Source organism: Aotus nancymaae, unplaced genomic scaffold (genome assembly GCF_030222135.1).
Source record: "Aotus nancymaae isolate 86718 unplaced genomic scaffold, 86718_ANA_hifiasm-v0.15.2.pri h1tg000040l, whole genome shotgun sequence".
NCBI lineage: Eukaryota > Metazoa > Chordata > Mammalia > Primates > Aotidae > Aotus > Aotus nancymaae.
This window is the reverse complement of record NW_026988454.1, coordinates 123,704,906-123,729,270: the sequence shown is the minus strand read 5'-3', so window position 1 is coordinate 123,729,270 and position 24,365 is coordinate 123,704,906. Positions and strand designations below refer to the sequence as shown.

The window sequence follows — 24,365 nt, the reverse complement described above, 5'->3', positions numbered from 1 at the left end:
TTTTTTCCCAGTTTGTCAAACACCTTTGAATTCTGTTTCTGCCTTTGCTTTTGTGCTGAGGAAGTTGTTCCTCACCTTGAGATAAAATAAATACTTATTAATACAGTTTCCTACAGCTCTTTTGGAGTCACATTGTAAAATCTACCTCTTAACAAGAAAATGTTTTTGTATCTAGTATGAGGAAAAAATTTCATGTAACTGTTTGCAGCTGTTAACTGCTTCAGCATCATTTGCTGTGTTATCTTCTGTTCTTAACTGATGTGAGATGTCACCTTCATCTCACATTACATTCTTACACATACTGGGATCTAATTCAGAATCTGGATGATTGCTTTATTTATCTACCAGTTTGTTCCTGCATTAATGACACATTACTATGCAGCACTAATTTTAATACCTGCTGGGAATAGACCCCTCATTTATTTGTTTATTTTTTATTATTTTCAGGCTTTTTTTGAGAGGGTAGGGAGAAGAAGAAAATATTTCTACTTATTTATTCTCTTGGAAAATATTTTAAAATAACTAAGCAAAATATTTAAAAAAAAAACAGTGGGATTTTGAGTAGTACTGTATTAAATTTACAGATTAAAATGGGAAGAACCAATATCTTTTCAATATTAAATTTTCCTATCCAGGATATGTCATTATTCTATTATTCAATAATGGAATATTCAAATAATTCCAATATTTGAATATTTAAATAATTATTCAAAACATTATCCAAATAATAGGTCAGTATTTCCATTATTAAGTGCTCCTTAAAGATTTATATAGTTTCTTTTCTTCTTCTTCTTTTTTTAATATTTTTTAAAACCATAATCAGGAGAATATATAGTTTCTTTATATTAAAGTCTTTGGATTTATTAACTTTATTCCCAGATGGGCATTCACTGTTTGTGGAGAAAAAGTTTAAAAATTCCAGCAGATCTTGTCATGCTCACTTCATAGCAACAGTATTTGTGAGAGCACACCATCCTATTACCCCCACATTGTTCCAGACCGTTATCCCATCTCTAATGGCATGAGGTAGGTCAGGGGTAGATAATTCTTGGTAATATGGCTAGTGATGAAGTAGAAAGAAGGCAAAGGCATTCCAAGAAGCACCAATGACCAATCTCAGATGCAGATGCTGGCCATGTAAAGATGTGCCTGCTTCTATCATATCCTTTTTCACTCTTATTACCCCGTATTAGCCAAATACACATGTTGAAAATAACGACGTAGAAAGGGCAAGATAGGGCAACCCATAGGTCCCTTCCCTTAAGTCCTTCCTTACTCATCAAAAAGCCAAAGGTATCAGTAAAATGTGCAAGTATTAGAAAGTGAAATAAAAACAGTTAAGTTAGTTTCACGCAGCATTTCCATTCTTCTGGTAAAAATTTACATACATGTATGATATGGTTTCAATCTGTGTCCGCACCCAAATCTCATGTCAAATTGTAACTCCCAGTGTTGGAGGAGGGGCCTGGTGGGAGGTGACTGAATCATGGGGGCAGACCTCTCCTTTGCTGTTTTCATGATACAGTTCTCACAAGATCTCGTTGTTTGAAAGTATGTGGCACCTCTTCCTCAGTCTCTCTCTCTCTCCTGCTGGCCATGTAAATATGTTCCTGCTTTCCCTTCACCTTCTGCCATGACTGTAAGTTTCCTGAAGCCTCTGCAGAAGCAGAAGTCCATATAGCCCACAAAAACATGAGTCAAATAAACTGAGCAATGGGTAGAGGTTGGAACAGCTTGGAGGGCTCAGAAGAAGAAAGGAAATGAGGGAAGGTTTGGAACTTCTTAGAGACTTGTTAAATTATTGTGACCAAAATGCTGATAGTGATATGAAAAATGAAGTCCAGGCTGAGGGGGTCTCAGATGCAGATGAGGAACTTACTGGGAACTAGAGTAAAGGTCATTTTTGCTATGCTTTAGCAAAGAGACTGGCATCACTATGCCCCCTGCTCTAGCGATCTGTTGAACTGCAAACTTGAGAGAGATGAGTTAGGGTATCTGGCAGAAGACATTTCTAAACAACAATGTATTCAAGATATGTCCTGGCTGCTTCTAATACTGTATGCTCGTAGGTGTGAACAAAGAGATTATCTGAAACTAGGACTTATATTTAACAGCTGGTCACGGTGGCTCATGCCTATAATCCCAGCATTTTGGGAGGCCAAGGTGGGTGGATCACTTGTGGTCAGGAGTTCAAGACAGGCCTGGCCAACGTGGTGAAACTGTCTCTACTAACAATACAAAAATTAGCCAGGCATGGTGGTACACATCTGTAATCTCAGCTACTTGGGAGGCTGAGGCAGGAGAATCGCTTGAACCCGGGATGCAGAGGTTGCAGTGAGTGAGGCGAGATTGCGCCACTGCACTCTAGCCTGGGCGACAGAGCAAGACTCCATCTCAAAAATAAAATAAAAAAACCTTGACACACACATCCACACTACTATATCTATCCTTATGATAATATGGGAAAATATAAGTAGAGTCCAAAAATTCAATCCTGTAAAATGAAGTAAATCCTATAAAACAAGAGCAGGAAATTTTTTTTTCCAGGCAGTCTTTATTCTTTAAAAAAAAAAAAAAAAGGAGAGGATAATATTGATATGGTTTGGCTTTGTGTCCCAAATCTTATCTTGAATTGTAGTCCCCAAGTGTTGAGGGAGGGACGCGGTGGGAGGTGATCACAGGGGTGGAATTTCCCCGTGCTGTTCTCGTTATAGTGAGTGAGTTCTCATGATATCTGATGGTTTAAAAGTGTGGCACTTCCTTGCTCTCTTGCTCTCTCTCCTGCTGCCATGTAAGACGTGCCTGTTGTCTCCTTTGCCTTCTGCCATGAATGTAAGTTTCCTGAGGCCTCCCAAGTCATGCAGAACTGTGAATCAATTAAACCTCTTTTCTTTTTTTTTTTTTAAATTGCATTTTAGGTTTTGGGGTACATGTGAAGAAGATGCAAGATTGCTGCATAGGTGCATATGTGGCAGTGTGATTTGCTGCCTTCCTCCCTTTCATCTATAACAGAAATGCTATATCTGGCATTTCTCCCCATGCTATCTCTCCCCAACTCCCCACCCCCTGCTGTCCCTTCCCTATTTCCCCCCAACAGACCCCAGTGTGTAGTGCTCCCCTCCCTGCCCCCCAACTCCCCCCCAACAGACCCCTGTATAGTGCTCCCCTCCCTGTGTCCATGTGGTCTCATTGTTCAACATCCACCTATGAGTGAGAACATGTGGTGTTTCATTTTGTGTTCTTGTGTCAGTTTGCTGAGAATGATGGTTTCCAGGTTCATCCATGTCCCTACAAAGGACGCGAACTCATCGTTTTTGATGGCTGCATAATATTCCATGGTGTATATGTGCCACATTTTCCCTGTCCAGTCTATCATTAATGGGCATTTGGGTTGAAACCTCTTTTCTTTATAAATTATCCAGTCCCAAGTAGTTCTTTTCTTTTTCTTTTTTTTTTTTTTGAGACAGAGTCTCACTCTATTACCCAGGCTGGAGTGTAGTAGCTCAACCTTGGCTCACTGCAACCTCCACCTCCTAGGATCAAGTGATTCTCATGGCTCAGTCTCCTGAGCAGCTGGAACTACAGGCACGCACCACCACACCTGTTTAATTTTTGTATTTTTAGTAGAGACAGGGCTTTGCCATGTTGGCCAGGCTGGTCTCAAACTCCTGGTTTCAAGCAATCTACCTGCCTTGGCCTCCCAAACTGCTGGGATTACAGGCATGAGCCACTGTGCCCAGCCTTCAGGTAGTTCTTCTCTTTCTTTCTTTTTGATGGAGTCTTGCTCTGTCACCTGGGCTGGAGTGCAGTGATCTCGACTCACTGCAACCTCTGCCTCCCAGGTTCAAGAAATTCTCCTGTTTCAGTCTCCCAAGTAGCTCAGACTACAGGCATGCGCCACCATGCCCAGCTAATTTTTTATTTTTAGAGACAGGGTTTCACCATGTTGGCCAGGCTGGTCTCAAACTCCTAACCTCAGGTGATTCACCAACCTTGGCCTCCCAAACTGCTGGTATTACAGGTGTGAGCCACTGTGCCCAGCCTCCAGGTAGTTCTCTATAGCAGTTTGAAAGTGGACTAATACACATACCCACACACTGACCACACACTAAGTTGAGAACCTAGAAGATTGTGAGGAAGCCATTTTCTAATCATCCCCTCTACACTCTTTGCCATGTAAGAATCATATCCATTCTTGTTTAAGAACATGGGCTCCCCAGGGAGGAAGGCAAACAAACTAACTGTATGATATTCTGTATGCAACACTGTGGGATATTTCCTTTTCAGAATTTTTCTAAAAACTAAGATCTTGTGAGAAAATAATGCTGTATGTTCAGCAGAGGAAAAGTAAAAGACTACAGCTAACTGTAACTTCTACTCCAATTCCTCTATCAGGTGCAAGGTGGTCCACTAGAAGGGGCTCTGCCTGTGGAATGGGTCAGAGATAAGCTGTTGCACACATTGACCATTTTGTTTGGGTCTCCCCTGAGCTTCTCCGCTCTTCCCTTCCTTAAGGACTGATTGTATTGGTCCATTCTCATGGTGCTGTGAAGAAATACCCGAGACTGAGTAATTTATAAAGAAAAGAGGTTTAATTGACTCACAGTTCTACATGGCTGGGAAGGCCTCAAGAAACTTATAATCATGGCAGAAGGGGAAGAAAGGCACCTTCTTCACATGGCAGAAGAGAAGTGCTGAGTAAAGGGGGAAAAGCCCCTGATAAAACCATTAGCTCTCATGAGAACTCACTCACTATCACAAGAACAGCATGAGGGTAACCGCCCCCATGATTCAATTACCTCCCACTGGATCCCTCCCACGACATGAGGGATTATGGAAAGTACAATTCAAGATGAGATTTGAGTGGGAACACCACCAAACCATATCCCTGACCCGAATTATTCCCTCCACTAGGAAGTCTTCCTGATGCCATTCCCCCAGCTCAGGTTAGTGCCCCCTGTTTGGCATTCCTGCAGCATCTGCTGAAACTTCCCAATACGATGACTTATTTTACTGGATTGCCACCTTCTGTTTAAGTGTCTTTCTCTTCTATTAGCTCTTAAGATCCTTCAAGGCAGAAACTACACCCATGTGTCTTTCTTTCCCCTGTGTCTAAGATACACTCAGCAGCCTCTTAATAAATGTCTGTTTAATGCCAAGAAATTTACAGTAGCTAAAGAAGTTAAGCTTTACTGACAAGTAGAACCAGCCTTAACATCTGGTTAGAGAAACAGGTCTGGGAAAAGCACAGCCTCCTGGTCTAGACTAGTTCAGACTCACTAGTGCCACTGTAGGAAACTATCTGCATTAAGGCCTTTAAAGCCCCGCCCCCAAGCCAGGAAGTTTGCTTCTTTGCCACATTCTTACACCTTCATCTGCTAATGAGCTCCCTCACTCCCAAATCTGTTTCTGCTCTAGAGGACATTCACTTTACTAAACATAGCTGTGAAGCACAGAAGTCGTATTATATTCCTAGGTCACTGGATGCCAAAAACCCTTCACAGCCCAGATTTCCAACTCTGTTTACTTTCCCAGAAATTTTACAGTGTTCTAAACATACTGTTACAATCTTAAAATAGTTTTAAATGACAGTAGCAACCACAGGCAACCTATTTCTATTTACCACCTTCAGCTGCTCTGAGGGCAACAGTGTTGTTGCTATGTAAATCAGCACTTCTGTAATGCTCCTTAATATTTACTGAATCCTTCAAGGCCTACCTCAAACTACCATCCTTCGTGAAGCCTTATCTTTCTAGGCAAGAGATATGTTAGGTTCCTTTGCAGCCAAAATCAATACTTAACCTTTCTCCATGCCCATTTATGCCTCTGTCTATTATTCTCCACTCCGCTTATTTCCATACCTTGTCAATGTGCCTGTCCAGCTACTTTGAATCAGATGGTAAGTTTCCTGTTGGAAGGAGCCCCCTTTACTCCCTGTCTTCCTGTCTTTGTGCCAGTCATCTGTTTGCTTTCAGCTCTATTCCTTCCTTTGTTTTACACTGCATCTCAGAGGCTAAATCTTTGAAAACTGTAGTTTCCTAGACTCCCCCCACCAGCCTGGTTTTTTGTTCTGCCAACAGAAGAGCCTGACGGGAGACTGCAATATAGGAGGAAGGAAAAAGACATGTTCTTGTCTATCTGTTTCTGGTGGTACTGAAGGTAGCAGCCCGTGAATATGGACTCCAGTGTTTCTGTTCAGATAGCACAGTTCCAGCGGTGACAGCAGTAGTGAGTGTACCGACAGCTTCAGCAACAGAGTTCTTGTGCTTATGCTGCTGATTTTCGTTGCCCTAGATCAATCCCAGTAGTCCTCCCTTATCTGCAGGGGGTATGTTCCAAGATCCCCAGTGGATGTCTGAAACTTCAGAGAGTACCAAATTCTATATACACTTTTTTAAAACTTCACATTCACAGGCAGCTAGCATATACAGCATGGATACACTGGACAAACAGATGATTCACGTCCCTGGTGGGCAGAGCGGGATGGCACAAGATTTCATCATGTTACTCAGAATGGCATGCACTTTAAAACTTATGAATTGTTTATTTCCGGGGTTTTCCGTTTCATATTTTTGGACCAGGGTTGACTACGGGTAAATGAAACCATGGAAAGCAAAACCACAGGTAAGGGGGTCTACTGTACTAACAAGAAACTAGAACAAAAAGTGACCAGTCTTCCTGGACCCATGCTGGCAAGACACAACAGTAACACTTTAACCTGAAGCTGATAATAGAATCTTATTCCTATTCTTTGAAAGGATTAAAGAAACCATAATTTTGAACCTAGAGCTCTATGCCCTGGTTATTATCTCTTAAGCAGAGAGGTAGAACCAGGGACAAGGATGGAGAGGGATGTGAGAACGTATATTTTCCAGAAGAACCAGGAGACCTTAGGAAGCACAACCAGACTTCTGTAATGCTGAATACCACACTCTAATTTCCGTGTAAAGTGTTTACTGCTCCCGTAAGTCTTACTAAAAGCATATTCTCTATTCATCTACAAGACTCATAAGAAGAGAAGAGTCATTTAAAAAAGAAAAAAAATGCAAATGGCCCTTAAACATATGAAAAGATGCTCTATTTCTCTCATAAGAGAAATGCAGTTAAAACTGCACTGAGATACCATTTCTCATCTATCAGACTGGCAGAAGTCCAGAAATTTGACGATATGCTCCAGTGGCAAGGCTATGAGGAAACAGTTTTTATCATACAATACCAGTGAGAATTTAAAAATGTTATAATCCATACGAAAGTGAATTTGGCAATATCTAGGAAAATTCCACATGCATTTACTCTTTGATCATACAATCTCTTCTCTAGGAATCTATCCCAAAGACATACTGGCAAAAATAGGAAAAGACAATACACAAGGCAAGAGCACTATTTGTAGTAGTGGAAGACTGAAAACAACCCAAATGATTCATCAATAGAAAACTGGTTAAATAAACAATGATATACCTACACTAATGAGGACCACGCAGCTATAAAAAGAAACAAATAATATTTTTCTCTGTAGCTAGCTAGCTCCAAAGTAAGTGTTAAGTACAGAAAAGCAAGGTGAAACTAAGTGTGGTGGTATGTGCCTATTTGCTATTCATGATGATGTCTAGAGCCCAGGAGTTCTAAAACAGCCTGTGCAATAGAGCAAGACCCTGTCTCAAAAAAAAAAAAAAGGAAAAAAAGAAAAAAGGAAAGAAAGAATAACAAGAAAGGCAAGCCAAAAATATATATAATATGTATAGTATGCTACCAATTATTTAAAGACACTGGGAGGATACAAAATATAAATATAGAAATAAACATATTTTTTCCACTTTTAAATAGAAGGATAACAACAACAAAAAGCTAAAAGAGGGAAAAAAAGAGATTATTTACAGAGGTATAGCGGGCAGGAATAGACACTTCATTTCTCTGAATATAGCACTTTTGTAGATTTGATTTTGGAACAAAGTATTTCACAAAGTTATGAAACAAAAGTTTTTTAAAGGCAATACCTAAATATTGAAAGCAAAATGGAACAGATGAACCTCAGTGTATATTGAAATAGTGGCATAACTACACAGGGAATCATTTCAAGTGATTTTAAAACATAGTCATTTTACTGTACATTTCTAGAGATAGAAGGACCTAAAAAACAGTAACAAAAATCTGAAAACTATTTTCAGTAATCATATGGTTCATAGATATTCTGTATGTACTGGAGATAGAGCAAATGAATATTGCACTTATCACTGATAACCAAGATTTCACCTATGAAGAAAAAGAGATGAAAGAAAGATCAAAAGCTTAAACTAAAAATCTTGTAGTATTGAATCTGAATTAGAAGTGTCAGCATATACTCATGATATGTTTCATCTGCTAAATATATGTCATATAAATAATTAAGTATATGTGCATGTATTTCCTAGTTCTCTGTCTACTGAAGGGTCTAGAAATAGTGACAGAGTAGCAAGGATCATCTATAGTATCTACACTGAGGTTTCCAAATGTCATTTTCTACTATACAGTACCAAGCCCTCATGAAGAAATGGCTGATTCCAGATCAAGGGTAGGAAATGTACAAGATAAACCCAGCACATCTTGTTATGCCAGAAAGCACAGAACTATCAAGGACTACTAAAGTCTTATCAAAAGGACTAAAAAAAAAAAAAACAATTTGAAGAGGCTAAAGATACAATGATTTGAATACCATGACTAATAACTGCAAGTGATTAAAAGATTTCAATTGTGTTTATTCCCACAAATTCAAAATGATACGTAGTATCTCCCGCTAAGAAATCTCACAAACTTCCTTTGTCACCCTTGGAGGCTGCTAGGGAACCACCTCTTTATTTTGAAAACTGGCAAACAAAGGGAAAGAACGTAACATCTATCCTTCTTTTCCTGAGCAAATTGTATCTCAGCGTTACTAAATGAGCATTGAAGAAAATTTTCTCCTTCTAGGGACTAAATGAAGAAGGAATGACATACTTGGAAAATAACCATTTTGCAATACAAAATTACGAAATAATGAATCTAGGAAATAACCATCAATGGATGTGAACATACAAAAGAGAGAGACAACTAGAGGTTTTCTCTGCTTCTTGATAGATACAAATAACACTACCTATGGAGCATTGTTACCAAAAAAATAATAGTTGAATCTGATGAAGCCTTTATCTAACTACCAAGTTACAAGAAATGCAACAGATAAACATGCTAAATGTTACCATGGAAATTCAATGACCAAAACCCAGAGTGGTAGACACTCTACATGAGAAAAACCTTGTTTCTTCAACAAATAAATGATTAGAGAAAAAGAGACAAACATAGACAGATAAATAGAAGGGATCCTATGAATTTAAAGAGATTTAAGAATCACAGCTATTTGCATAATATGGACCTTATCTGAATTCTGATTTACTCAGCCTATAAAAACAAATTCTCACTCCAGACTTTGAAACAATTAGGGAAATTGGAACACTGACTGCATATTTAATGCTCTTAAGGAATTACTGCTCAATTTTAGGGTAGTATGATGGTATTGTGCTTATGGCTACAAAAAGGAGGCCTTACTCTTAGATTTGCATTTATGGATGAAATGATAAAATGTCTGAGATTAATTTCAAAATAATCTGATAGGGACAAAGTAGATCACATACAGATAAAACTGGGTTAGCTGTGAATTGATAATTATTTAAAGCTGGGTGATAGGTACTATTCTCTCTACTTGGATAACTAGTAGGGCATTAAAAAGTGAATTTAAACACAAGATTAAATGAAAAGGAAGATCTGGAAATCATTACGAAAAGCAGAAGGACTTAGCAAATGCTATGCAAGTATCACCAAAGTGGAGTGCTGAGGCCAACTAAATACGTTCTTTGGGAGGTTGAATGTTTATGAAATAGCAGTCACATCTCTTCTAATTAACTCTTCCAGGCCTCATTGGTAAGACAGGTTAAGGTTTCTTACAAATGCCTCCTAACACAGAGGAGACAGTCTTCACAGAGTGACTCTCCCAGAAAGAATACATTTCAGCAAGATCCAGATGCAGCCACCAAATGAGAAGAGGCTGTGGTGGTAGCAGCAAGGTGGGAGAAAGGCCCAGCTCTGGGCAATGTGGTTGAGCTATGGCCTGTTCTCATGGCTTCATGAACCCAAGGACTTCAATGCCTCCCACGAATCTGTGCAAGTGAAGCTGAGTGAGACATGACACACTGTCATCAAAAATGGGAAAGAACCTCTTTGGTGGGAAAGGAAGACTAAAATCTTATACAGTGGATGTGCTTATTTTTACTTATGTCATTTTTTGTCATCATTATATATTTTAAATAACATTAGAATCTGGTTTTTTAAAATTACAGATATCATAAAAGTGATTTTTAAGGCCTACAGAAGAATACGTAAAGGAGCCTGCACTTTGAAAAGAAGACCAGGAACTGTGAAAGAAAAACATTCTGAATCTAGAAACAAAGTTAGGATTTGATACTCAAATTACTTATGATAACATTCCCTTTACTTTTTTTCCCCAAGAAAATATGGAGTTCATATCAGTGATTCTCAGGAAGGAAGTGCATATTTACAGGATATAAAAGTGTAAGAAGTAAGCATCTGCAATTTAAAAATAACTCCAGGTGATTTTGACATACCTGTACCCCTGGAGATGACCAGTCGAGGACCAGTAGGGTGACTGGCCAAGGCCTGTGTGCTGCTAAAATGCACCTGAGATAATCAACATGGTAAGTTGGCCATAACTGTTTTAAACACCTCTGTAAGCTAAGCAGACCTGCAACTCCCTCACCACTCCATCACTGCCCAGGATGAGCAGATCTGAGCTGTGAGGATGGTCCAAGGAGGGTCACAGGGGGTTCCACTGCAGGCCATCTGCTGGCAAGCACATGTACATATGTGCCTACCAGCACCACTGCTCCCACTCGGCTGAGGGACAATGACAGACAGATGATTACAGTGCTCTTTGGAGTCAAACTCGTGAGCATCAGAGAAGAGTGCTTGGAGAAGAGTGTTTAACTAGACACCAAAAACGCTTCTTGTATCTCTGTAATTTTCTTTCATCACCAACATGTCTGAGACTGTTATGGCTTCTGATGATGCTGACTAGTTTGATTTAGACAAAACATGCATACCAACAACAGCACCCCTAATTACAACCAATCCTGAGTTTCATTCTCGTAACGGCCTTTTATGTCAGATAAGCTTGTTTCCTTGATAATTACAGTGTCCACAAACCTGTTTTTCCTCTACTAAGAAGAGGGAGATGACTGATGTAGACGGTACCTTCCATGCAGCATGTTCAAAAATGCAGTGCACTGAGCTGAAATGAGTAGCCAAATGTTACGCATCTTGTAAATATGAAAGGTCCTGGTTTCTAAGATTCTTTTCACTGAGGGCTCTCCCAACTACACAGTGAGGCCTATAGTCTATAGAAGGGACAGTCAGACACACAGTGAGGCCTACAGTCTATAGAAGGGACAGTCAGATACACAGTGAGGCCTACAGTCTATAGAAGGGACAGTCAGATACACAGTGAGGCCTACAGTCTATAGAAGGGACAGTCAGATACACAGTGAGGCCTACAGTCTATAGAAGGGACAGTCAGATACACAGTGAGGCCTACAGTCTATAGAAGGGCCTGGACAACAGGTGAAAAAGAATGCCCTCCCCACAACCCTCCATCACAATTCTATACAGCCTACAGAAGTAAAAAACACTAATATCAGGTAATTCTTTAAACTTGCTAACTTCCAAATTACCTAAAAGCCACACAAATTATTAACATTTATATTTAATGTTAAAATTATATTCACAACAAAATTAAAACAGAGGCAGCTATTTCAGTTGTGCTCTAAACACACTCTATATTGGAACATTTTCCACTCTTGCTACTTTATTAATATTATTCCCCAAATTAATATTATTCTCCATAAGTAAAGGATTAGGTTTTAGATACAGCAGATGTTAGGAAGATTTAGGTTGTGACCATTCAGAGTTAATAAACATTTGCAAGTTACACTCATCTTTCCCATTATAGTTATTTCCATGTTTTTAGGACATAGGTCAATATGGACACGTGTGCTAACATGAACAAAACTTGGGAAGGAGAAGAGAAATCAGTCCCTTTGTAAAGGTACAGAATTCTGTTTTAGACCACAAGGCAGGGCCATCTTATCCCCCAGCACCGGAACATACGAAGTCCCTTCTCAAAGAAAACTGCAATAAAGGGACAGAATCAAGGATCTAATTGATCTAAGCATGATCTTTGCAGCAGGTGACTGAAAACCTATGGGCATGGGAAAAAAAGCAGAATAAGCAGTCTGGAATGGCAAAGCCACTCATGATATCTGGAATGTCAAGAGCTGGGATGGACTGTACACAACGCCTAGACTACCCATCTACTGAAAATAAAAACAAAACAAGACAGAACACCAAGCAAAGGATTACACCAAAAGTTAAATTCCTCTTTCCAAATATCAGTCAGGCAGTATTTCCCACCCACTTACTTGACTTTTGCAATGACAATTCAAAAGTGACAATTCAGTCACTTTGGTCTTATTTAAATTATATAGAGGTACTTCTGTGAAATGAACTTTCTTGAGGCTAAATCAGGCAAATATGAATATCCATGAAAAGAAGATACCCTCATAGCTAAGCATACCACTCCTATCAAATCAAAGGCCAAAATACCTGCACAGCCATGGAAAGTCTGAACATCCAATCAATATGATACAGATTTCTCTTCAAACTCACCTATCATTAAATCCCTTGGTGTGAAGGGCTTCACCTGACTATCACAAGCATTCCCTACATAGCAAATCTGAATGAATTACTAAAATATTTTCAATTCTTAACCACTAGTACAATATTTACATTCATTCTTTTAAGTTCATTGGAATTACTATTTTGAATACTTCTAAAAATGTAAGCCATTCCCTATGTCACTCAGCAATAAGGCATTCAAATAAACCAGAGTCCTTAGAACTGATTACGATGAGTTAACAGAGTAACAAATATTTGAAGATAAAGTATCTAAATATATATACAAAAAATGTAATTGTAATACTTACCTATCAGCCCCTTCTCAAGAGTGAAGGTTTTGTTTGTAAACATACATTCAAAAGCCACAATGTGAAAAATCTTGTTCACTGTGTTGTGAGTCCCAACAATTCGAATATACCTGATGGTAAAAAGGAAAGAAAATCTGTTGAAAATGAGCTCCCACCACAACCAATCCAAGGATAACAGAATAAGACACGTCACTTAAACATATAGTGCACAAGAATATAGATCAAAGGAGACTCTGAGCTTGTCTTCAAAACCTGTATCTGCTCCTTTTGGGTAGCCCCAATTGAAACTAGAAGAATTATACCAAAATAAGGGAGAGGTCATTTTGCAGAGAATTAAGTAGAACTTATATTAATTTGATTTATTCAGAAAACCAAACCAGGTACTGTTCAGTTCAACCCTTGACTGTCAGTCAGGTACATGACCATAAGACATTTATACCAGAGAATAACAAATAGCTTCTACTCATGGTTAGGAATCCACCTAAGCACATGTGCAGAATCAAATGCTTTCCAGCTCAATGGGAGATTTTATCAATTGGAGATGAATGCATGAAATCCATACTACTTCATTGTTTAAAAGGAAAATTCCAGAAACTACTGAAAACTACTCATAATTTCTTTTAATATTTTTCCTAAATCTTTGTTAGGAAGTTAACCTTATATACTTACGCCAGCCCCCTACTTGACTGCTGGGAGGTCTCCTGACCAGAGGAAGTGATCTGCAGAGATGGCCCAGACTGCTCTGCAGCCTCCCTCCTGGCCACATGAATCTGGCATCTGCACACAGTGCAGAGTTTCACTGGGCAGCCCTTGAGCATCTTGGGCTGTTCATTCTCTTTAACTCCCTAGAGACTTCATCTCCAACAAACAAGCATTAACCTTGGAGTAACTTGCTCTCTTCGCTCTCCAAAGGGACCTGACAGTTCACAGGTTAATGAACAAACAAATTCACTCTTCTGAATGTAGCACAGTTCCATGGGGGATCTGCCACACACTGTCTTACTGGAATTCAAAGGAAGAACCAGGAAAAATAACTAGATTAACAGATAATGCTCTCCCAAATTATGAACTATGCACTCTGAAGGATGGGGCATATCAAATGAACAGATTTCAATTAGGATATGACAGACTGGGCAAGGTTTTAGTAATATCTTCCCCTCTGCTATGTAAAACAACCTTCAATTTAGACGATATAATTTTACTTCTGAGTTAATCGCTGTTCACTAATTTGGTAATTTCCTTACATTTCTCATCAGTCCAAGTTAACTGTATAATGTAAATGCTGATTTAGAAAATTTACATTAAGGAGACTCTATCTGGGGTTTTTATATCATGGGCTATTTTCTCTCCTGGTTCTTCAAGCCTAACTCTCATGGCATTCCCTGTGCACCTCATTTAGCCATCTGCTCCTTGACACGAGCTGCTCACTCATCTTCATAACCAATATTAATGCTATCTCCTGAACTGACTGTTCAGTGTGCTCACACCTACTGCAGGGAGACACCATTCTTCCTGTATTGAGAATCAGGGTAACTGCTACATGTACCAGAGCCAACTGGTTAAGTAGGAAGTTGGCCCTAATCTCTTCCTTTGAGCCCTCAAGGCAGACAAAAGGTGCTGATTTTACTGAGTTTGGGTGGGTGGGTGGGTTCATTCAACATAAGTTCTTAATGGTCTGGGTAGTAAAGATTATATTGTCCTTCACTTTGGCGGCAACAGTCTCCTTGGTGCTTTCTGGAAGGGAAGGGATGTATTAATTCTGGCACCTTGGCCTGAATCTAATTTTGTCCATTTCCTAAAACCCACAGGAACTCAACCATCATAGCATTTTCAACTGCATGTGGCTGTGGCAGCCTGAGTGCTGCTGTCTGCAACCTTGGAGGGAAAAGAGGGAATGTGGTTCAGTGGAATTTGATCAGATCATTTTGCTATTCTCTAGCTCAAGTCTCTACCAAAGGAGAGGCAGCTCTCCCACTGTGTACAGAAGAGCCAGGAAGTGACTAACAGGACCTTTTCCCACTGGCGGTTCTCAAGGTTAATATAGTCCAGGCTGACCTAAGGGGATGCAATAACATTCCTTCCCCCTGTTCTTTCTTTTTAAAAGACTGTGTGGAATCAGGTTTTCCAGTTTAGATAACTAATTTCCTGAATTTTACCTAGTGCAAACATAAGGAATGAGAGAAAATATGCAAACTTCCTCTCCTTCACCCGCCAGTTATAGGCAACTGAGAATAAAAAGTTATATTGGAATACATTTTATACCCTTAATGATAGCATTTGTGATAACAAACAAAATAATATATATGGTTGGAAAAGCATTGAGAGATGCCTCCAGATAAAAAGTTTTGTATAAATGAAGATAATGTTATCTCTGCTGCATAATTCTGAGGTCAAATTAGCAATTTGCCATTGTACACCACACTTTTTGATCAGCCTGTTATATGCAATGCTCATAACAAGTTTAATTATTCTAGTTATACAATGCTTTCTAAGTCTCTAGAAAATTATAGCATAATTTGCAAAAATGGCATAAAGTCCCTACTCAAATACACATTTAAAAACATGTGACATCAAAAGAAAGAAGTCAAGCTCCTTCTTCTCAAGCAAAAAGCTGTAAATATCCTGGACTTTTCCCCAGTCTAAAGATCTAGACTAGAAATGACAAAAGGCTTCAACTAATGGCCTGACATCAATGACTAGTAGGAGTGGCCTGAAGCTCTACGTTAAGAATTCAGGGCTGGGCAAGGTAGTGCTGTAATCCCAGCACATTGGGAGGTCTGGGTGGGTGGATTACAAGGTCAGGAGTTCAAGACCAGTCTGGCCAAGATGGCAAAACCCCATTTATACTAAAAATACAAAAATTAGCCAGGCATGGTGACACGCTCCTGTAACCCCTGCTACTTAGGTGGCTGAGGCAGGAGAATCGCTTGAAACCAGGAAGCGGAGGTTGGAGTGAGCTGAGATGGTGCCACTGCACTCTAGAGTGGGTGACAGAGTAAGACTCTGTCTCAAAAAAAAGAAAAAGAAAAAAAGAGGCCCTATCCAGCACAGGAGTAGTGCCTTGATCCATGAGCAATGACTAAAAAGGGGAAGAGGTAGCACAGGTACCACCCTTGACCATGAGCATATTTCCTTAATGGGGCTCACAAAAAAAAGAAAAAAAAATGGAGCATCCCAAGGTAAAAGAAGTTGCTACCACCCAAGTTATTGAAAAATCCAAGGGACAGGAATGGGAGTCTTCTCTCTTTTTGCTTTTTTTCAAAGACAAAACTAAACTTGGTTCTAAACACCAAAACAGGAGAAGCAGGTATCACATTTTCTCTGTCACAAGAAATCCTCAATATAGGTAAAGTTTAAGATTTATTTCTTTGTCTTTTCAGCGCAAGTCAGACTCTGATTTAACCAGATAATAAGGGCAGAGGCAGCTAGTGACTTCATCAGTGTATAGAGAGGAGAACTGCTGAAAAATAGAACAGATATCCTTTGTTCTTGCTGAGGTCCCCAACAGCAGCTCAGACAGTTGGGAGATAATTAAAACTTAAACAGTGCAGAGGAAGGCAGATATGCAACAGATTGGCCATTTCTGATGAGGATGATTGCTGTCCACGTGAGCCGTAGTGTAATAGTCTGTTTCCAATATTCTCCTCCCTTTCCTATGTTAGCTATCTTCAAGTAGCTGACAAAGAATGGATACTGAACATCGCTCAGAACAGAATGTTTCAGTACAGAAATTCCTAGGAGCTATAAGACTGTGGGTGAATGAGATTCTGTCTTCTTTAACAAAATAAAACTGAAACCCTCCAAGGACAGCACTCGAAAACTGAAAGGCACTACAGAGTTTTGACACAACGTGGCTTTTAGAGTTCAACAGAATCAGTTGTGTAGCCCAGCTCCATCACTTAATTGTGTCACTTAAAGGGAGAAAAGAAAAAAAATATAAAATTATGTATATTATATATAGATATAAATTATATATTAAAATATATAATTATATAATATATAATTATATATATATGCATATATATATGCATATATATATACATATATATGCATATATATATATATATATATATATATATAATTTTTTTTGAGACAGTCTCATTCTGTTGCCCAGACTGGAGTCCAGTGGCATGATCATGCCTCATTACAGCCTCAACTTCTGGGCTTAAGTGATTCTCCCACCTCAGCCTCCCAAGTAGCTGGAACTACAGGTGTGCATCACCATGCCTAGCTAATTTTTTCTAGAGATGTTGCCCACACTGGTCTCAAATTTCCGGGCTGAAAAGATCCACCTGCCTCAGCTTCCCAAAGTGCTGGGATTATAGGTGTGACCCACTGCATCTGCCCCACCCCCCAATTTTTTTTTTTAACTTAAGTTTCCCCCTCTATAAAATGAGGTCAATAACAAACTTTTCAGGGTATTTAAATGAGACAAGTATTTTAAATATCTAATGCAGTGCTTGGCAGAGTAGGATACCATTAGACAAAAATTCAAAGAGTAGATGATAGGATACAGAATTTCGTGGTTAGGACTTTGAGAACACTGGTTTTCTTGGAGAGTAGTTAGTCCCCTTTATCTGTGGTTCTGCTTTCTATAGTTTCAGTTACCTGCAGTACAGTACAATATTTGGAGACAGCGAGAGAGAGACCACATTTCCATAACTTTTTTCACAGTATATTGTTATAATTGTCCTATTTTATTATTAGTTATTGTTGTTAATCTCTTACTGTGCTTAATTTATAACTTAAACTTTACCATAGGTATGTATGCATAGAAAAACATACAGTGTATATATAGGGTTCAGTACTATGCAGAGTTTCAGGCATCCACTGAAGGTCTTGAAATTTATCCCCTGAGGATAAGGAGGGGACTACTGTATTACTGACTTTAGATGCTAAAATGGTGCATCTATGGGGAGGCAGGCCAAGGAGAAGACTTCAGGAACACAGGGAGGGGCTTGTCCTTCCTCTTAGGGCACCACAGTATGGGGACTACGGACCACAGAAAGCAAGCAACGTTCCCAATGTAGATTTCCTGGCTATGTGGCACTTCTTGCTTTAATCCTCTGATTTTTAAAAAATGTTCTTGATCTGTCTTAGCTAAGCATGAGGACGCAAGGGAAGAATCTTCTGACCAAATTTGGATTTAAAGTTTAAAGTATCTTCTCCTCCCTTCCTCCAACCCAGGATCCCTTCTTGGAAGAGAATGTGAAATCCAGGGAGACTGCTCAGGGCCACATGGTCCAGCTACCCATATGCACTTATATATTTCTTTTTGTGTAAGCCCTGGAAGTCAGGAATTTGAATCTATTAAGAAAAAAATGCACTGCTTTACAGAGAGACAGCGTAGTACTGTGACCTAAACAAATTCTGCTTTGGAGATTTGACAGTATTCTCTGCCTGTTCTGGGAAGGTACGAATTCATTTTCTTAATCAAGCTTTCCATCATTGTTTATCAGGATGCTACCAGATTTAATTTCTAAGGCACATACTGTACATCTTTAACATACTAAAGAAAATATAGAAAAACAGCAACATGTGCATTCCAACTTTAAACCCCTGGTATTCTGTAGTCTTCAGTTTTTCAGCACAAGCCTATCTGTGGTTATAGTTAATCCTTAACCTCGCCTCAGTTATGGGATCACTTAACTTCTGTACTGAGAACATTTTATTACAACATAAACTTGAATTTGGCAAGAAATATTTAAATGAGCTCTCAAGGGATCTACTAAAGCTAAAATCCATCCGAATTCTATTCTTTGGTAAATAAATATTTATTCTCCAATTGAACTTTATATTCTTGGATTAAACAATCTTGAAAACTAGAGTTAGCCTGAGACTGGTACAAAAGAAGGGAACCTTAACATTTGGCTTTTCCTTCAAGTAGACATAGAGGACTCTGCAGAGAAACACTGTTCTTTGTTGTGGCCAGAGGCAGGGACCTAACAAGACCTTAAGCCACAGCATTCAGTAGAGATTTGGGCTCACCCAAGGTTTAGATGCATCATTTCCAAGATTCCTATTTGATCCTTTCCTTTAAGGAGATACTAAGAATATACATAAATAATTCTCTAACCTAAGAAGTAGGTAATGCCCATGGGTTTCCCCAGTATAAAATTTTCTTCTAGTTTTGTGTATGATGTTAGTGCTCTCATAATCAAGCCAGTGACTGGAGGGGGAGTGACTTTAGGCCTTGTTGCTAAGGCAGCAAGTGGAAAACAAGTTTACTGCCAGAATGACAAAAAGCTTCTAGAAAAAGCATGTTACAAAGAAAAGATTTGTTACTCTTAGAAAACCTTCCCTCTGGCTGATCTGTGGAGCTATAGATTCTCCTGTACTGACTTTAGCAAAGGGCTCCAGCAGTATTTGCTTATTTGGGAGAGGAAGGATTATTGAAAGGTTAAACACTGCACACAGGTGTAAGCAGAGACTACTGTCTCAGAAAGCAGCCCTGATGCTATCTGACCATTTGCCCTACAGAGGGAGCAATCATGTCCTGGCACCTCCGCTATTCAACCTGAAGGGCAAACAAAACAGGAGGTCTTGTTTTTCAGAGAAAACTCATGCTACATAGAATCAAGTATATGGAAGGGATGAGATGTGTAGAAATAATTACTAATACAGAAAGTCATTCCAATACTAGAGATAAATATTTGTTATTTTTTATTTGGGGGAAAAGTGAACTTTGAACAGTAGGCTTTTCCTGTTCACCAAACATGCACAATCTAAAACTTGCCATGATATGTCTTCAGTGTATGAAATTATATATTGAATTAATATCACAAAAATAATATTTACATAAATCATATAAAAATGACATAAGATCCAAAATGTATTTAATTCATGTACATTTTTTACTTGCACATATACCAGACAATAGCCTTTAAGGTATACTGGGTAAATCTGCTATTAGCAAGACTTAATAAAAATCAACTAGGGACCAGGTGCTGTGGCTCATGTCTGTCATCCTAGCACTTTAGGAGGCCAAGGTGGGAGGATCCTTTGAGCCTAGGAGTTCAAGACCAGCCTGGGCAAGAGAGGGAGACCCTGTTTCTACTAAAAATTTAAAAATTAGCCAGGCATGGTGGTGCATGCCTGTAGTTCTGGCTACTCAGGAGGCTGAAGCGGGAGGATCATTTAAGCCCAGGAGGTCCAGGCTGTAGTGAGCCATGATCACACCACTGCACTCCAGCCTGGGTGACAGCGAAACTCTGCCTCAAAAGAAAAAAGCCTACTAGGTATAGGAGATAATCCTAAGCCCCATGAGGAATCGGCCAGAAGGACCAGACATAAGCATTCATCTGGACAAGTTTATAATACAGTTTGGAAAGCAAGACAAAAACACATCAAACTATATGACTTGACAGAACTGAATCAAAAGTAAGACACAGTTCTAGTCAGAGCTCCATAATGCATTAGATAAACAAATAAGGTAAGTTCCTTAATTTTTCTCAATCCCAGGCTCCACATGTGTGGTAGTGGTAGAGAGAAAGGTGTAAGAGCTTATTACCTATTCCCATATGGTAGCTTAATCTCAAAACACTGAATTTAGCAACATGAATATTAAAAGTTCTCCCAGGAACTACTCTTGCTTCAAAGACCAAAATAAAACAAACATAGCTAAAGGAGAATTAATTCTCTCTCTACCCCCTCTTCCCAACTCATGATCACTGATTCATCCAACAAATATTAACCGGGCACTTACTATATAGTAGCTATTGTTGCTGGGTGCTGGGATATGGGACTGAATCCCTCTCTCACAGAACTTACATTAAAAGTTGAGACAACAAATTTTAAAAATCAAGTAATTATCCACTGGTTGATAGATGATCTATTTAGCACTGAACTTTATAGACAAAGTTGCTAAATTAGAAGGATAAACAGACATAAAACTTCCACCTTCTGGAATAAAAAAGGATCAAATGGGAAGGTACAACGAGCTCTGTCTAAAAGCATGGCTATAATGTAAATGAGTCTGAGAAGTGGACATAGTGCACCTATTATAGCTATTTAGCATGATACAGGCAAAAATCTAATTAAGTAGGCTTCTTAGCACCTGGAAAAAAGAACTGATTTGAATTTCAAGCAAAGTCTTGCTTATTTCATAGTTTAGTTTTCTTTTTATTCTTTCCATTTTTTTCAGATTGTAATTTTCAAGGGATTATAGAGAGAGAAAATGAGGCATGGAGTACATAAAATAAAAAATGAATACGGGAGAGGGGAAGGAGAGGGGGAGAAAAAAGAGAAAGGGATAGAGAAAGGAAGGAGAGAGGGAGAAAGAGAAAAACAAATATGAACAAACCAATCTCTTCTCTGTCTCTGTTATGTGCTAATATGAACAAATTCCCATATGGGAATAATTTTAACCAATTTTATTACTCAATAAAACATTTGAAACCAACACGAAGTATACTTTAAGAAATAGAATTAAATTACCGAAAGTTCAAAATTTGCATTTTTTCATTAACTTTTCCCCAAGCCCAAGATGCTGGGGGCGGGGGAAAGAATTTCACTAGTTTTATCTTCAAAATGTCTGCATTATCTTTTTCAGTTTATCCAATAAGCTATGCATTTCCATGAATGTAGACAAATGAGTCTAATGGAATTGTGAACTAGAGAAAAAGCGGAAGAAAATTAAATTTGTTAGTTTCCCTACAAATCTATAAGAACTCATTTGGTGACTATGACCTGTAACATGCCTGCTACTTAGTATCAGGGTAAGGAAAGATTCTCCTTGTTTTAACCTAAGACTATGGTGGGCATATGCCATTAATTGTAACTTAAAATGTTAAGGTTTGGAAGAAACTGTTTTTCTCTTTTCTTTTTTTCCTTTTAGAGTAGAGGATTAATAGAGGAGGAAGAGAGGCAAAAGAAGGAAAAGGAATTAGTCTCTCCCCACAGAAAAATCTAAGAATCCTTCTAAGAATGTAAACATTATATACTCTGAGAAATGAGACAGGAATTGTCCAAATGGCTTAAAAAACAGAAGTGAAAACTAAGCATCAAAACCAAGAGAGTAATAAAGAGAGCATAGGGAGTGAGAAAATCACAAATCCCTACTCTAGACTCCTGAGAAACTAGCACTGGAATTAAAATAAAAGCTAATTACTTCTGCATGTTACACAAACAGCCTCTGCAGGCATTATTTCCTTTCATGGAAAACCCATACTCTGCACACTTATACAACCAGTTGTGTTATATGTTCATATATATATCTAATGAATATAGCATTATTATATATAATAACATAGGTTTATTTTCAGGCTAGAGATTTCAAAGCTTGACAAAATATATGGCCCTTGAAGCCTCTGTATTCTCTATAAGCTATGTAACGAAACCTGTGTTCCAGGCAATCGCTTCTCAGAGAACTAAATGAAATGTATTTACAGAAAACAAGCCAGGTGCATTAAAGTCTCATCTATGCTACCTACTATCCCTAGACTGCTTCAATGTTCACAGAAAATTTCAAGGACCCTCCTTTTCCCCTTGGGAAATACTGACCATCAATAAAATTATGCATTAAGCTACAAAAAATCAGAATAGTCAAAGTAAATAAAAATACTACAGAAAGCTTGAGGAAAATGCTCACCACAGCACAGAAATGCAAGCAATAACAGCGGGGGGGGGGGTAGAGGGAGGGAGAGAAAGGGAGAGAAAGAGAGAGAAAGGGAGAGAAAGAAAGAGAAAGAAAGAGAGAGAGACAGAGAGAGAGAGAAGACATACACAAGTATTTTTGTGTTGTGTGTCAAAACTAGTACAGATATGTATAATACACTATCTCAGGGATTGTTAAAGCTGGAAGTGCATGACCAATTTCACTGTAGAAGCCTGTACTCCAGTTTCCAAATAGCATGAAGAATTACTAATTTCAGCACTACTGGTATAAGAAATTTTGCTGCTGAAATCTGTCAATGTGTTAGAACTTTAACGCAAGCAAAACAGAAACCAAAATAGCAAGATGCTCCAAGTGGCACTATTTGGTGGTCTACAGAGTCTGCTTATAGTAGGGGCTGAGCAGACGTGGGATTCAAATCTAACAGTCTGCCCAATCATTTAAAAAGACACTTCCCACTATGTACACTTTATGTGTTAGGAGTCCTATGCACTGCTGAAGTTCAATTTTGAAGCCTGTCTCTAATCCATATTTCTGGTGGATTCACAAGCAGGTTGGGAGAGGGAGTAGTTTGGCAAGGTTGCTTTTTTCCCCTTCCCCAAGCTTCTTGAGGGTTCAACCATTCATGACCTAGACATTGCTGATACAGAATTAGTGCTAAGCCAGTGATCAGAAAGAAAATGTCAATCCTCATACTTGTTTCAGAAATTCAAAAAAGGGAAAACTTAATGAGTGGAATGAACAGAAAGTAAACTGTGTACTTTGTAAGAGAGGACTTTTTTTAATAAGCAAGAAGATTCTATCATATTACTAATAGTCGCTGCTACTGCTGTGGTGCTTGGCCTCTTCATTAAAACAAAGCTGGTTTCACTATTTCTTTTTCTTCTTTTATTTTTTAAAATAATGTTATATAGGAACATAGTTTAAGAAGTCAAGCAGCCTATAAGGTTTATTATGAAAAATATGCCTCCATTCTCCATTTCCTCCCCACCTCAAGAGGCAATAATTTTTACCTGTTTAAATTTATTCTTTTAGGATTTGTCTCACACCTATAATTAACATGCTTCTAATGTTATATCTTGATCTTCAATTTTAGGTTTTATCTACCAACCTACTACTATAGAAGATGAGGATTTAGCTTTCCCTCTCCACATGTACCCTTTCCCATCCCCTCAAGATAGACTGTTCTATGACTTTGGTTGGATCAATATTCAGTGTTCACATTATGATTATGTAAATGTTATTCACAATGAATATATGGAGTATTTTTCTTTCCTGCACAATTTTTTTTCTGGCAAGAATTAAAAGTAATCTTGATTTTTGTTTTGCTTAGTTTAGTATGAGCTCAACACTAATTCACCTCCTTCTTCTAACTCTCAGTCGACTGAGCTCTTCTCAAGACATTCTGACACATCAGGCATTTTTTATAATTTCTTCTTCTTGAAGAAGTCTTCTTGGGCCTTCTGAACAGTTTCAGTCAAGTCAAGTTGCCCTCTAAGCTTGCAGCAAGCTATCATCCAGGGATCTACCTTCCCCTTCATTCTAGGGATTCTTTAATCTCTCTCCTGCGGTAAATAGCCTGTACCCTGCATCTCACACTTGCTTCTTTCTTGGTGTACTCTCTCATTTTGGTGGAGTACATTTACAGTTTCCTGAGAAATGGTTTCTAGGAGACACAATTTTTAAGACGT

At 38.6% G+C, this 24,365-nt stretch overlaps 1 protein-coding gene across 1 annotated transcript in view; it reads right to left on the bottom strand.

The window, feature by feature from the left end:
* BTBD9 (BTB domain containing 9) overlaps nucleotides 1-24,365 on the bottom strand; it is a 476,557-nt gene that overhangs the window by 162,364 nt on the left and 289,828 nt on the right. The window contains exon 7 of the mRNA XM_012464347.2: nucleotides 13,062-13,171. Coding sequence (XP_012319770.2) covers nucleotides 13,062-13,171 — 110 coding nt within the window. The remainder of the gene's footprint in view (nucleotides 1-13,061; nucleotides 13,172-24,365) is intronic.